This window comes from Aquarana catesbeiana, linkage group LG05 (assembly GCF_042186555.1).
Source record: "Aquarana catesbeiana isolate 2022-GZ linkage group LG05, ASM4218655v1, whole genome shotgun sequence".
Taxonomy (NCBI): Eukaryota; Metazoa; Chordata; class Amphibia; order Anura; family Ranidae; genus Aquarana; species Aquarana catesbeiana.
The window spans coordinates 291,629,320-291,644,133 of record NC_133328.1 but is presented as its reverse complement, the minus strand read 5'-3'; the positions used below and the strand labels follow the sequence as shown (position 1 = coordinate 291,644,133).

Genomic DNA, 14,814 nt, shown 5'->3' with positions numbered 1-14,814 from the left:
TAGGGGAAATCCCTTAAATTGAAATTCAAACAGTGATAGAAACCTGAAAGGGAAGTAAACCATTTTTCACTCGAATCAGTGCTAAAATAAAAGCTGTCTGGATTTGGGCTTTAAAGGAAACCTTTCCTGAGAGAAATATGGTGGCTGCCTTTACTTACTTTTCATTCTGTAAATGCTTGTCTGCTTGGCATGTTTGCCCTCTTGCTTCAGTACTTTAAGTCACTGACTTTAAAGTATATCTAAAGCCAAATACTTTACTTTCTCATCCATCAAAGGAAACGGAGCTTAGTAAATCCTTGAAGCCAGCCTCTGTATAACCCCACATCAAATCATCATGACCCAGTTTTTTTGATAGTGTCCTAGGAGCATATATGCCTTTTACCTAAGTTCTGCTCATGCCGTGTACACACAAGCGGACTTCTCGTCGGACTGAACTCCGAAGGACTTTTCAACGGAGTTACATCGAAACGGACTTGCCTGCACACGATCCCATGAAAGTCCGATCGTTTCGAACGTGATGACGTACGACAGGACTAGAAAGGGAAGTTCAATAGCTAGTAGCCAGTAGCTGCCCTTGCATCGTTTTTGGTCCGTCAGACTAGCATTCAGATTAACGTTTTTTTTTTCGATAGGAATCGAGTCCGTCGGAAAGAATTGAAACATGTTCTATTTCTAAGGTCCGTCAGATTTTTCGACAGAAAAGGTCCGATGAAGCCCCCACACGATCGGAATGTCCAACGGATTTGTTCCGTCGGACCTTTTCTGCCGGAAAGTCCGCTCGTGTGTACGCGGCATTCGTAAAAAAAACCTCCGTCGGCATTTCCGACGGAAAAATTTAGAACATGTTCTCTAAGTTCGTCGGAAATTCCGACAGAAAAAGTCCGATGGGGCATACACACAGTCAGAATATCCAACCAAAAGCTCCCATCGGACTTTTTCTGTCAGAAATTCCAACCGTGTGTACGCGGCATAACTATATTTTTGTGAGCATTTTTGTGAGTTCTTATTGGCAGAGTGCTTTTCAGGTCTACAATGTCTGGTGTAACCCAGTCACTAAAGACTGACACAGTGACCAATCCTCTGGACATGGCTAGGCTAGCCTGGAAGGTGACCTGCAGGCACCATGCTTTGCATTGTGGGGCTTTCCAGACCTTTGTACTTTTTTCTTTTAGCAACAGAGCACTGTCTTGGTTAAGAGCTTGCGGCACAGCCTCTGGTGTTTCCCTGTCCCTGAGGACTATTGTAGTGAGTAAGGCGGGTTGGGCTGAAGCATTAGGTGCTACCTCACAGTTGGTAATGTAAGGCACCATTTTAAAATTTTCACCACCTTCATTTTACAGTGGTAAATGTTAATACAGAGTGCTGACATCATCTGCTTGGTGGAGTGGTGTTGTTCTGCTGCCATTTAGCCTAGAGAAAAGTTGCTGCTCCTGCATCTCTACCACTTTATGGATCATTAGGTTTTTGGGCTAGTCCTACTGTTTGCCTCCAATAACTTTGGTCATCTCTGACCACCTATGACCCTCTTTAGCATCAGCTGCTTGGGTTTGTGAGTACACAAGCCCTGCCTCACCTTGGGCCTAGTTCTCTGCTACACGGTGCAACGTGTTCTGACAGAGACACAAAAGACAGCCCTGCTGCAACTAGTGTCCTCAGCTCATACTCCATTGTTGCTAGAAGGTATTTTTCAGTGTCCCTAGAAGGACCCAATACCAGTAACCTCGATTTTGAGACCTTTCTGACTATAGGGTCATCATCATTGGTTTCTTCTACAGCTTCACGGTGTGAGGCTGAGACCTCCGATGTGTACAAAAATCCCCTAAGTTCTACTTCAGATGGGTACTTTGTGATGAAATGTACCTAGCAAATTTACATAAACAAGGATATTGTTCAACCCTTTGAATGTGTCAGGAGCTACACTTCAGGCCCCCTATATTTACTACATATTTACCACTACTGGTATGGAAAATGAGCACCCAAGAGTAAAAATTCCTGCCTGCTATAGCATGTACATGCTGACGCTGCCTCCAGTGTGATAGTTACATCAGTGGCAGCAAAAGGGTTAAATGATGCAATTTAATGATTTTTTTTTTTTAATTGCCTAGTCCCCCTTACTGCGTGCCATGTGTGGTTCCATCCGCTTGCCCATATGTCTCTACCTAGATATCACACCAGTAGTATTGTTTTATGCATGCAGCAATTCTGTCACGTTTTCTGTAGTTTCCAAACAGAAAGTGATATTTGTTGTATATTTGATTGCTATCAGTTATCAATACAGATTTAAGTTGCAACATTTGTGCCATTACCCCTTTGTTTCCTGAAGATACATGGGTGACATATTGCTTTGCCCCATATCTTTGCTTTTTTTTTTTGTTGCCAAATCTACTTTTCTATAACTTCCTAAGTGTAATACTATATTTATGTACTACTTTGGACTAAAAAATTATTTTAAAAAGCTGGACCAATAGCTGTGGCTTAAAAAAAAAAAAAAAAAAAATGTTGACAACCTCCATTTACAGATACCTAGGCAGCATGTAACCATCCATCTTGCATGTGATGCATTCTTTGTCTAATATGTGAACGTTTTGAACCATGGATGGACTGTTCTGTTGCATGTTTCTGCTTTTGCTTTTCTAGGACCCCTACTATGGCAGGAGGCCTTTTCTCAATCGACAGAGATTATTTTCAGGAGATAGGAACATATGATGCTGGAATGGACATATGGGGTGGGGAAAATTTAGAAATATCCTTTCGGGTAAGTCTAACCAAGCATAGAACAGCTACCAAAGTATGTATAATATATGCAATGGTGTACACTATGCTCTTAATTTCCATGCCATAGATACTGTCTGAATTTAGATTAGATAACATTAAATAACATTAAAAAAATACAGGTTATTTAAGGTAGCATGTCATTTTTTTGTTATAGATATGGCAGTGTGGAGGTACGCTTGAAATCGTCACTTGTTCTCATGTTGGTCATGTTTTTCGAAAGGCAACCCCATACACTTTTCCAGGTGGAACAGGGCAAATCATCAACAAAAACAACCGAAGACTGGCAGAAGTGTGGATGGATGAATTCAAGAACTTTTTTTATATAATTTCACCTGGTAAAACTCATTTAATTTGTTATTTCATTTAAAGTGAACCTGACTTGTCCCAAAAGTGTTTAAATATTGCGATCATACAGTCACTGTCTATGATCTGGCTGGAAATTTGCTATGGTAATCTACACTGCAGTTGGGAACAATTGTCCAAGGAAGCCATACTCAAATAGCCTAATTATAACGTATCCACACCCCCATATTTAATTATACCCCTTGTACTTAGATCTAGCTTGTAGGTAGATGTTTTTTTCATTAGGACTTACGGAGTATGGGCTGCAGACGTAGATTGCAGTATGGCCCCACTGGGTAAGACGAAGACCAAAGTGCTGCTCAGTGTAGACTGCATCTCCTGGACTAGGCTGCCCACTGATCTAATGTAAGGCTGCATGTAATTGAAAGCATAATGACTCTTTAAAATCAAAGAAAGGGAAATGGTGCTGTTCTATGAAGCCAAACTATTATGAATGTAAAACTCTCAAGGGTGATAAAAATTAATTAAAATGCGATACAGGGGAATGACTTCCGAAACACAGGTGAGAAGCTGTGTAGACTGTATGAAAAAAAAATGTGTGGAGGCTAATATAGTGTGTCCAGCAAGAAACAGTAAAAAATTAAATTAATATATATACTACAAAATATATATGGTTTTAAAAAAAGAAAAATATATATAAGTGCATAACCCAATTAATGTGCCAAGAGCGTTTTAAGATGCAAAAGACTTATTCATATAAATCAGCAAGTCCAATAAATGTGCAATAAACATAAATTAATGTCCATGTATCAAAAATATAGATAAAAAATAGAGAATAAATTCCCAAAGTGACTGGTGCAGACTCAAAAAGTATATTAAAAAATATTGGCGACAGCCTGTTTTCAATTCCATTGCCAGAAATATATAGGTGACTTTTCCATGCTTCCCTCTTGTATTTGCACTCACCAGAGCGCCTTACCCCGCAGGGGTGAAAGGCGTATATTTTGGTATATACTCCCATCCTTGGTGGCCTAATCGGGGTGTATCCTCCTCCACTCCCTGATACAAACGATCGGATCTTCACCTGGAATCTTGGTCCCTCCTGGGGTGAGTGACGTATCGTGGGGTATGGACTGAAAAGTCCTCCTCTCTCCACTGCGGACAGGGAGCATTTAGGCACCCACATGTAATTTAGCAGAAAGAATGAACCCTCATAGCGTACCACCATAAAAAAATGAGTACTTTTTTATAAAAATATAAAGGCAATATAGCCTATTTAAAAAAAAACGGGGAGCTCCATTTGCTCTAAGTGCCATACAAGGGATAAGTAAGATACTCTCGGGGTCTAAAATGTGTGTGTTCCACAGACCGCCTTCAGGCGGGACTTGGTACGCACTACGTAATTTCCAGAACCTCCGGTTTCTCTTGGCGCGGTCTGTGGAACGTACGCCGTTCAGACCCCGAGAGTGTCTTACTTATCCCTTGTATGGCACTTGGAGCAATTGGAGCTCCCCACCTTTTATAACTAGGCTATATTGCCTTTATATTTTTATAATAAAGTACTCATTTTTTTATGGTGGTACGCTAGGAGGGTCCATTCTTTCTGCTAAATTACATGTGGATGCCCGAATACTCCCAGTCCGCAGTGGAGAGAGGACTTTTTTCAGTCCATACCCCATGATACGTCAATCACCCCAGGAGGGACCAAGATTCCAGGTGGAGATCCGATCGTTTGTATCAGGGAGTGGAGGAGGATACACCAATATTTTTCCTTGTCAAAAGAAGTTTATGAAGAAAAAGGGTTGAAAGGTAGAGGTATGGTCCACAAGGTTGTCCCGCTCGTCAGTTTATTATTATTCTTAGTTCTCTTTGAAGCCTTAGAATGGGTGTCTCTGTAAGTCATTTAATCTGTTACCATGGTAACAGGACAGAGTCATTGAAGTTTGACAGGAACTGTTGTTTTATCCAAGGATGCCAAAGTTTTTCAAATTTTGGAATTTGATTTTGATCGATGGCTACCATCTTAGCATGGGACATTGTATTATTCATTCTGTGAATTGTTTCTGCTAGTACCAATGTAGGAGATTTCCATGCCTTGGCCACTGTTTGTTTTGCAGCCGTTATTAGTTGGATCATAAGTTTGAATTGAGAGAGTGTTAACCATTCCGGTTTTAGATTAAGTAAAGTTAAATATGGATCTGGTTGTATTATTTTTTTAAATATTTTAGATGCAATCACGAAGACTTCCTTCCAGAAGGTTTGGATTACTGGGCACGTCCACCATATGTGTAAATATGTGCCTATTTCTGGGCATCCTCGAAAACAAAGAGCTGAGGTATTAGGTGAATATTTTGCCACTCTAGCGGGTACAAGGTACCAGCGAGTTAGGACTTTATAATTTGTCTCCAGTGCTAAGATGTTGGGTGAAGATGACTTAGATGTGAGCCATATGTTAGACCAGTCCGTGTCTTCTAAAGTTCGTCCCAGGTCCTCCTCCCACCTCTGAACGTAAGAGGGTCTATTAAGATTTGCTACTCCATATAATTGATTATAAAGTGATGAAATTGTACCTTTAGCAAATGGATCTTTTGTACAGATTGATTCAAAAATGGATAATTGGGATAATGGTGTATCCCCCTTTAGGAATGGTGTATAGAAATTTTTGATTTGGAGATATCTAAATATCTCAGAGTTTGGTAGATCATATTTTTCTCTAAGCGATGGGAATGAAAGGAATGATTTAGATGCTATGAAGTCATTTAGTGTCTGAATGCCTGATGTTGTCCAAGCTTTAAAAGAATTTGGGTAGATCCATGCCGGATAAAAGGCCGGATTTCTGATAAAAGAAAGGAGAGGATTGTGTGGAGATTGTAACTGATATTTGGTTTTTAGTTTATCCCAGAGAGATAAGAAGTGTTTAGTTATGGGATTATGAATTTTAAAGCGGTCTTTAGGATCAAGCCATAATAAATTTGATATTAATAGAGGGTCATTTTCTGAAGCCTCTATAAATACCCATAATGGGATTTCCTGTTTTGCATGGTATTTGGACAGACTGGCCAAATGTGCTTCTCTGTAGTAGTTAGTAAAATTAGGGTATCCCAGGCCTCCTTTATTTTTGGGAAGATGTAGTGTGTGTATAGGTATACATGGTTTAGAAGAGCCCCATATAAACGAAGTTGCTCTTTTTTGTATTATTCTCAAAAAATAGGAAGGAATTGGAATAGGGAGGACTCTGAATAGATAAAGCAATTTGGGTAGAATAGTCATTTTGATTGCATTAATCTTCCCTATCCAGGATAAAGGAAGTTGCGACCATTGTTTTATTAGATTTGTGATCTGTCTTAATACAGGAGGATAATTGGTTGAGAATAAGTCAGAATGAGATGCTGTTAAATGAATTCCAAGATATGGGATTGATTTTTCTGCCCATGTGAATGGGAGTGCAGCCCTAGCCGGGATCAATTCCATGTTTGTGAGTGAAATATTAAGCACTAGGCATTTCTTAGGATTAATCATAAGGATGGATAGGGCTGCAAATCCATCAAGAGCTGGTATTAAGTTAGGACCAGAGACCTGTGGTGGTGATAGAAAAAGTAATATATCGTCTGCAAATATACATAATTTGTGTGTAATACCTCCTACTTCAATGCCAGTTATAGTTTGGTTTGTTCTGATGTATTGGGCCATGGGTTCGAGTATAAGGGCAAATAATAAGGGAGATAATGGGCAACCCTGTCGGGTACCTCTTTCGATATTAAAGGCATCAGATTTGTATCCAGCATATTTTATATAGGCTTTGGGTTTATTATATAATGCTTTGATCCATGTTAAAAAGTGGGGTCCAAAACCCCATTTTTGTAATGAATATTGCATATATTGCCAGGATACTGTGTCAAATGCCCTCTTAATATCGAGAGATAGAAAACATAAAGGGATTTTCCCTTTTTTAGCAATATGTGCCAATAACACTGCCCTGCGTATATTATCGCCTGCCTGTCTATTTGGCATGAAGCCTACTTGATCTCTATGTATTAATTTTCCTATAATGCTATTGAGGCGTTTTGCTATTATTTTTGCTAATAATTTAATATCGAGGTTTAACAGAGAGATAGGCCGATAATTCACACAGGAAGTATCATCAGAAAGGGGTTTTGGGATCATACAAACAATTGCCATTAGTGTTTCTTGCCGAAAAGAATGTCCATCTAGAAGTTTGTTAAAAGTTTCAGTGAGAATGGGAGAGAGTATTTCTGAGAATGTTTTATAGTATAAAGCCGAGTAGCCGTCTGGGCCTGGTCTTTTGTTAAGTTTTAGGTCTTTTATGGCGTTAGCAACTTCATCTATAGTTATAGGCTCATCCAAACTGCTTTTTTGATTCTGAGATAACTCAGGTAAGGTTATTTTTGAGAAGAAGGATTCAGCCTCTGTAGGATTAAATTCATTGTTTGTCTTGTATAAAGTTGCGAGATGTGAGTGAAATTTATGGACTATTTTAACTGGATTACAAGTGTAAACATTTTTTGATAATTTCAAACGTATTGGTTTGAAAGATTTGTTAGTTGAATTTAATGCCCGAGCCAAATATGTACCTGGTTTGTTTGTATTCATGTAGAAATTGTGTTTGGAGCGTTTGAGGGATTTATCAACTGACCCAGTGAGAAATAGATCGTATTCCAATCTAGATTTTTCCAGATGAGATTTTGTACTCTGAGATGGATTATCTTGAAATGATATGTAGGCTGCATTAAAATTGAGTTCTAGTTTTTTTGCTAGATTTTTGCGTTCCCGTTTAAATAGTGCCATTTGTCTTTGTATTGTACCACGCAAGACAGGCTTATGAGCTTCCCACAGTGTTATTGGGGAAATGTCTGTTGTATTATTAATTGATATGTATTCCTTTAAAGCTTGTTCAATGGCCATCTGATGTAGTGGGTGTTTGAGCATTATGTCCGGTAAGTACCACGTTGGGTCATGCGCTTTTGGTATGGCTGAGGCTATAGTAGTGTATACTGCATTATGGTCAGACCACGGAATCGGAATTATATCTGATGCAATAATTTCTGGTATCATTCCTATTGTTAGAAAAATATGATCTATTCTGGTGAAGGTTTGATGAGGGTGCGAGAAATAAGTGAATTTCTTTTTCATTGGGTTACTTTCTCTCCACGAATCTACCAGATTGTATTTGGAAAGAAGTTGAGAAAAAGGTAATCTAGAGGTTATTTTGGATGGTGTAAAAGGTGATTTATCTAGAAATGGGAGGAGGACCTGGTTCGAATCCCCACACATTATCACTGTTCCTATTTTGTGTGTATTAATCACTTGTAATATATGTGAGAGGAATGGTGTAGGTTGTTTGTTAGGAGCGTAGTAGGAAATCACTGTGATTGCTGTATCCATTATATAACCCATGAGTATCAGGTATCTACCTTCTGGGTCTTTAATTTCTGATGATAAGGTGAATGGTGTGGATCGGTGAAATGCAATTAGAGTTCCCCTTTGCTTGGTACAGGCAGAAGCCGTGTAAATTTGTTGATAAAAAGGAGAAATATATTTTGGAGTAGAATCTTTGGTGAAGTGTGTTTCTTGGAGGCATACTATGTGAGCCTTCTTGTTATGGAAAGTACGGAAGGCTTTGGTCCTTTTTTGAGGGACATTTATTCCCTGAACATTCAGGAAAAGTATATTCAGTGGTGCGATGGCAACAGATCAAATAGTTTTGACTTTTTGTTATGCAGAGCTGACTGCGCAGATCAACCTGTGTGGACTGAAGAGATGAATAGATAGAAAAGAAACCAGTGAATTCTGGAGTAAAGAGTAAACAAAAAACATATGAGATTAGATGATACATTGTATAAATTATTTTTTGCAAGTAATCACAATTTACCCGTGAAAGAGAATAAATATCTCTCTCAGGGGAATAAGTGCCTTCGTCACACTCCCACATAATATGGTTGGGAGAATGAGGAGGGCTAATGGGGGTACACGGATCTTCCGCTTACAGGAGAGAAGTGCTATGTCAAAAGACATCAAAATGATGTTTCATTAATTGGAGTGCAGAATATAGTTTTTGTTGAAATTATTTATTCCAGGGTGGTTGTATATGGTTAGTCTTGCCCTAGGGTAAATAATTCAGTTAGAAAGGTACTGTTAATAACTTTGGTATTGATGAAGATAGTTTGAATTATTTTGGGATTTTAACCCTTTTAGAGTAAACAATTACATATTTTATTCATATGCAACTGTTTAGATATGTTAACGCATAAAATTGAGGTTGTATTGCTTCAGATTAGAATAAACAAAAACATAATTCTAGGAACTAGTTAGGTAATAATATATTTGTTTTAAGAAAAGAAAGAAAAAGCTTCCATTACTTCTGGATTATTGAACATATTTGTCCTAAAAAGTAATAAATCTATTGTTATTACCTGATAATATATAACTGAACAAGAATTTCCTTATTTCACTTATATATTCTAAGGCTATATGAATCAGAAGTAATAAGAAATATAACTGGAATGTAACATGATCCCACACAGTGTGTGACTATCAGAATGCAGTTACATTCAGTTATAAATACAGGTTTTTTATAGAGAACCATCTCTTAGTATAATAAATGAAGAGATATCAGGAATTAGGATGTCAGTCCATTGAATCTTCTTGGTCCATGGATGATGTGGAATAACAGCCTCTTTTGTGAGAATGATGATTCCCATTTTGTTCTGAAATTTTCTGAGTGCTGCCTGAAGGTGAAGATGATGCCATTCTTCTGCGTGTGGGAGAGTTGCTGCTTGTGGGTTCTGTCAGATTTAATTTTAAAAGGGTTTGTTGTAGTTCATCTGCTGATCTGCTTCTGTAAATTGTACCTTGGTAGTTAAATCTGACTGAAAAGGGGAAGCCCCATTGATACATAATGTTGTGGCGTTGCATTTCCATTAGTTGGAGTTTCATGGATCGTCTTTTAGTAATAGTAAGTTGGGATAGGTCAGCAAAAATTTGATAATTGTGTCCTTGAAAATTAAGTTCCTTTTTTTCTCTTGCAGCAATTAGTATTTGTTCTTTCGTTCTGTAATAATGAAATTTTGTGATTATATCACGTGGGGGTCCATCTTTCTTTTTGGCTGTGAGGGCTCTGTGTACTCTGTCCAGTTCTAAACGTTCAATAGGGATATCTGGCTTTAGTTCTTGTAATAGAGCAGTAATAGTAGATTGCAGGTCTGTCACAGTTTCAGGTATTCCCCTTATGCGCAAGTTTGAACGTCTGGCTCTATTTTCGTAATCTTCGAGCTTAGTTTGAAGTATTAAATTCTCTTCTTTTAATTGTTCCAATTCTGTTATATTTACTTGGGTTGTAATTTCAATTTCATCCATTTTTATTTCTAAGGCTGCGGTGCGGTTTCCCAGCTCTCTTATTTCTTTGGTTAGGCTTTTTGTTATTTGGTCTGAGGTTTGTTTTAAAGCCTTATGAAGCATCTTTTCAAATTGTAATAATATTACTGGGGATGCTGAGGAGGCTTGTGGAGAAGTTTGTGAGAGGATTTGTTCTGTATCTGACTCAAATGGAGAGTCTTGCTGTGACATTTTCTGTCTGTGAGAGCACCCTGATGCTGTATCTTGTGAGGTGACTGGAGCTGCTTTAGTTGCAGTGAGTGCCTGTGAGCTCTTTGTGAGGTGATTTGTATTTCTGCCACGGTTTCCTCCCAGTACCATATTTCCTGCCCAAACTTTCACAGTTTGTTCCCTGGGGCAAAAAGGTTCAAATGGATACCTTTTGAGCCTGCAGGCTCCGCTTTGTCCTTCTCTCCTCAGCGGTGCGGAGCTCTAACAATGCATGTCTGCTCCGCTAGGCTCCGCCCATCTCCCCCCGTCACCAATATTTTTTAATATACTTTTTGAGTCTGCACCAGTCACTTTGGGAATTTATTCTCTATTTTTTATCTATATTTTTGATACATGGACATTAATTTATGTTTATTGCACATTTGTTGGACTTGCTGGAAGCGCAGCCATTCAAATCACTTGCTTCAGAAAGCTGGCAATAAGCGTGACAAGAATGTGCAAAATACAATTGTTTACAAATATGAAGTGGTGCTATGCTTCAAAATCTTAAGGGCTTTTTCACACGGGGCAGGAAAATGACAGGTCCGTCGCTGCACACTGTGCAGCGACGGACCTGTCAGAGCGCCGCTCTCCCCTATGGGGGATCGGATGATGACGGACCGTAGAGTCCATCGTCACCCGATCCGAAAACACATGGAAAAGTAGGGTTTTCCTCCGTTACACTTTTCGGATCGGAGCGGGTCGGATGTCAGCGGACATGTCACCGCTGACATCCGACGCTCCATAGGGATACATGTATGTCTGTTTTTCATCCGAAAACGGAAGTATTAAAAAACGGACATACGGATCCTCCATGTGAAAGAGCCCTAAAGAATATTGAAACTATATAAAGAATTGCAAACAGTGATATTACATGTGTCTGGGGTCTCAATATTGAATAATGTGAATAATAGTATAATTTTCTCTAGTCAATATCTACCATGAGGGGGCAGACACATGTAATATTACTGTTTGCAATTCTTTACGTAGTTTCAATATTCTTTTATTTTTTGAAGCTTAGCACCACTTCCATATTTGTACACAATTGTATTTTAGATGTGGGAACACATTGTTAAGTTGTGAGCAGCTGCTTCCTATTTCTTATAATAAGTGGTAGCGCATAGGATTCTATATCTACAATGTGCAAAAATACACCTGCCGCTGACTTAGACCCTAAGTCAGTGGCAGCAAAAGGATTAAAATGAACAAGATCATTTCTAAGTTAACAATGTCTGAGCCCAGGCTATACTTTATATAAGGCTTAGCTGTTTGTATATACAGTCAGGTCCATAAATATTGGGACATCGACACAATTCTAATCTTTTTGTCTCTATACACCACCACAATGGATTTGAAATTAAACGAACAAGATGTGCTATAACTGCAGAGTTTCAGCTTTAATTTGAGGGTATTTACATCCAAATCAGGTGAACGGTGTAGGAATTACAACAGTTTGTATATGTGCCTCCAACTTTTTAAGGGACCAAAAGTAATGGGACAGATTAACAATCATCCGTCAAACTTTCACTTTTTAATACTTGGTTGCAAATCCTTTGCAGTCAATTACAGCCTGAAGTCTGGAACGCATAGACATCACCAGACGCTGGGTTTCATCCCTGATGATGCTCTGCCAGGCCTCTACTGCAACTGTCTTCAGTTTTTGCTTGTTCTTGGGGCATTTTCCCTTCAGTTTTGTCTTCAGCAAGTGAAATGCATGCTCAATTGGATTCAGGTCAGGTGATTGACTTGGCCATTGCATAACACTCCACTTCTTTCCCTTAAACTCTTTGGTTGCTTTCGCAGTATGCTTCGGGTCATTGTCCATCTGCACTGTGAAGCGCCATCCAATGAGTTCTGAAGCATTTTTCTGAATATGAGCAGATAATATTGCCCGAAACACTTCAGAATTCATCCTGCTGCTTTTGTCAGCAGTCACATCATCAATAAATACAAGAGAACCAGTTCCATTGGCAGCCATACATGCCCACGCCATGACACTACCACCACCATGCTTCACTGATGATGTGGTATGCTTTGGATCATGAACAGTTCCTTTTCTTCTCCATACTCTTCTCTTCCCATCACTCTGGTACAAGTTGATCTTGATATAATAGAAAGAATACCGCGCTGTAGTGCAGAAAAAATTTCTTGCAAATCTTGTCTTAAGATATAGTGTTGTGAATAACAAGACTAAATTTACCAAAACAGTGATTAAAAAAATCATACAAAAATTAATATAAACAAGCAGCCACACTATGTGAGATACACACATTAACATAAACAATAACCAAAATAGCAGCGCTAATATTCCTGAGTAAATAGATAATATTAAATAGTGACATTAACCTTATTTTTTTATCAAGAAAAAATGAAAAATTATTACATAGCACAAATTAAAAGAAGTGAACCATTATTTGTTATACAGCCCAAACACCGCAAATATTAGTCCATATATAGTGCTGTGAGGAGACCTGGGCTCAAATATCTGTCTTCAGAGAAAAAAGTGGGATAAAAAATTCCTCCACCGCACCACCGTGATAGTTCAAATGAAATGCGCGCTTACCATAAGGCAAGCCCAAAGAGGCTTGCGACCCTAACCCAGTCAGGGCCTTTAACTGGATGGACTGATACTCCACTTCCTATAGCCAAGGGGGATGATAGATACCGCTACTCCACCAGGTCACACGGAATCGGTCACACCATGGAAGGAGGTATGTATAACTCCAAATTAAGGGATAGTTCCCATTCAAAGGTTCCCCGGAAAAAGAAAGGGAAACACCATAGCGTAATCCTGGTACTAGCTTTTATTAAAAAGATTAAAAGAACACTTTTACAGTGTAGTAGATTCGTAACAGCATTAGAAACAGCCGGCCGGCTAAACAATCACCCGTCCTGTAGACGGTACATGCAGCACGTCAGCTCCTCCCGACATGCATTTCGTCACACTCTGATGTCGTCTGGGGGACGGGCGACGCACATAAATATCATAACAATAACACCAAGCCACATTGTGAAACTGGACCGGAAATCACCTTACGCTTCACCACATCGTGGCGGAATGTTAAGAAGCCATCTTGAGTGCGGGAAATTTGCCAGAACACAAAGGTCCTCGATAGAGGAACTCAGTAAACTTAAAAAATAGATTAAAAAACAAGGAAGTAAACTCCAAACAAACACACACCTTTCCTTGGTTGGGATATATATACAGTCCCGAAGGGAGTGTGATATACCAACCGTTCAATGCTAGGCATTGTATTTATTACATCGCATTCTTACAATGGTTTGCAAGGAGTAATGAATGTCCTATCGGGGTCATCCAAGGTAACTTTAGGAAAATATGGGGTGTACATAGAAAGCGTACTATTGAAACCCCACCCCTCATAGGGATAAAAATAAATATCAAAAAAAAAAAAAAAAGGGAATATAAATTTAGTGTAAATAAAAATAATGATCAATTAATACATTAGAAATAAATAAAAAATATCAAACTTATGTAGAATACTCCTACCACTACCCATATCCATAAGGTGAGTACATGTTTTAGATATCTGACCTTCAAAAGGTCTACCCATAGAAAATCAATAAATGAAAAGTTAAAAATTTCTGTAGGGGAAGCAAAAGGTTATCTCCGCTAACCCACAAAATGGAGTTAATACAACATAAAGGTCCATTATACAAATCTCTATTGGGAGGCATCCTCTGCTAACAAATAATGACTAATTAGTACAGATTAGGCAATCCCCATAAAGCAATAAGAAGAACCAAATGGGATCACTATAAGGAGAGGCAAAAATGATTTCTACAACCTCATAAAGTACACCCTAAGAGTATGCCATATGACCCTAACAAAGAGCCCCCTACATTATGGTGAGTACCGATTACACAATTCAAAAAGGAGAATCCTCACATGATATCCCAAATAAATTGTGCAAAGGGTAAAACCTCTTAAAATCTCAGAGTCTAGTTGGATATTATGAATTGTCAATAAAAGCATTGGTGTCGGTATCAACATTGAGCCCATAGGGAACATAGCATTTGATTTTATGTATCCAAAGCATCTCAAGTCTGGAGATGCTCCTGACTAGAGAGCTACCTCTCCAGTGGGGATGATACTTGTCAATCCCTAAAAAAAGG

General features: G+C 38.7%; 1 protein-coding gene across 2 annotated transcripts in view; it reads left to right on the top strand.

Annotated features, from left to right (window-relative positions):
* The window catches only part of GALNT1 (polypeptide N-acetylgalactosaminyltransferase 1), a 481,701-nt gene that overhangs the window by 324,110 nt on the left and 142,777 nt on the right, over positions 1–14,814 (top strand). For both annotated transcript variants that reach the window (XM_073630779.1, XM_073630780.1), the window contains exons 7-8: positions 2,638–2,755; positions 2,930–3,110. In XM_073630779.1, the coding sequence (XP_073486880.1) occupies positions 2,638–2,755; positions 2,930–3,110 (299 nt within the window). The remainder of the gene's footprint in view (positions 1–2,637; positions 2,756–2,929; positions 3,111–14,814) is intronic.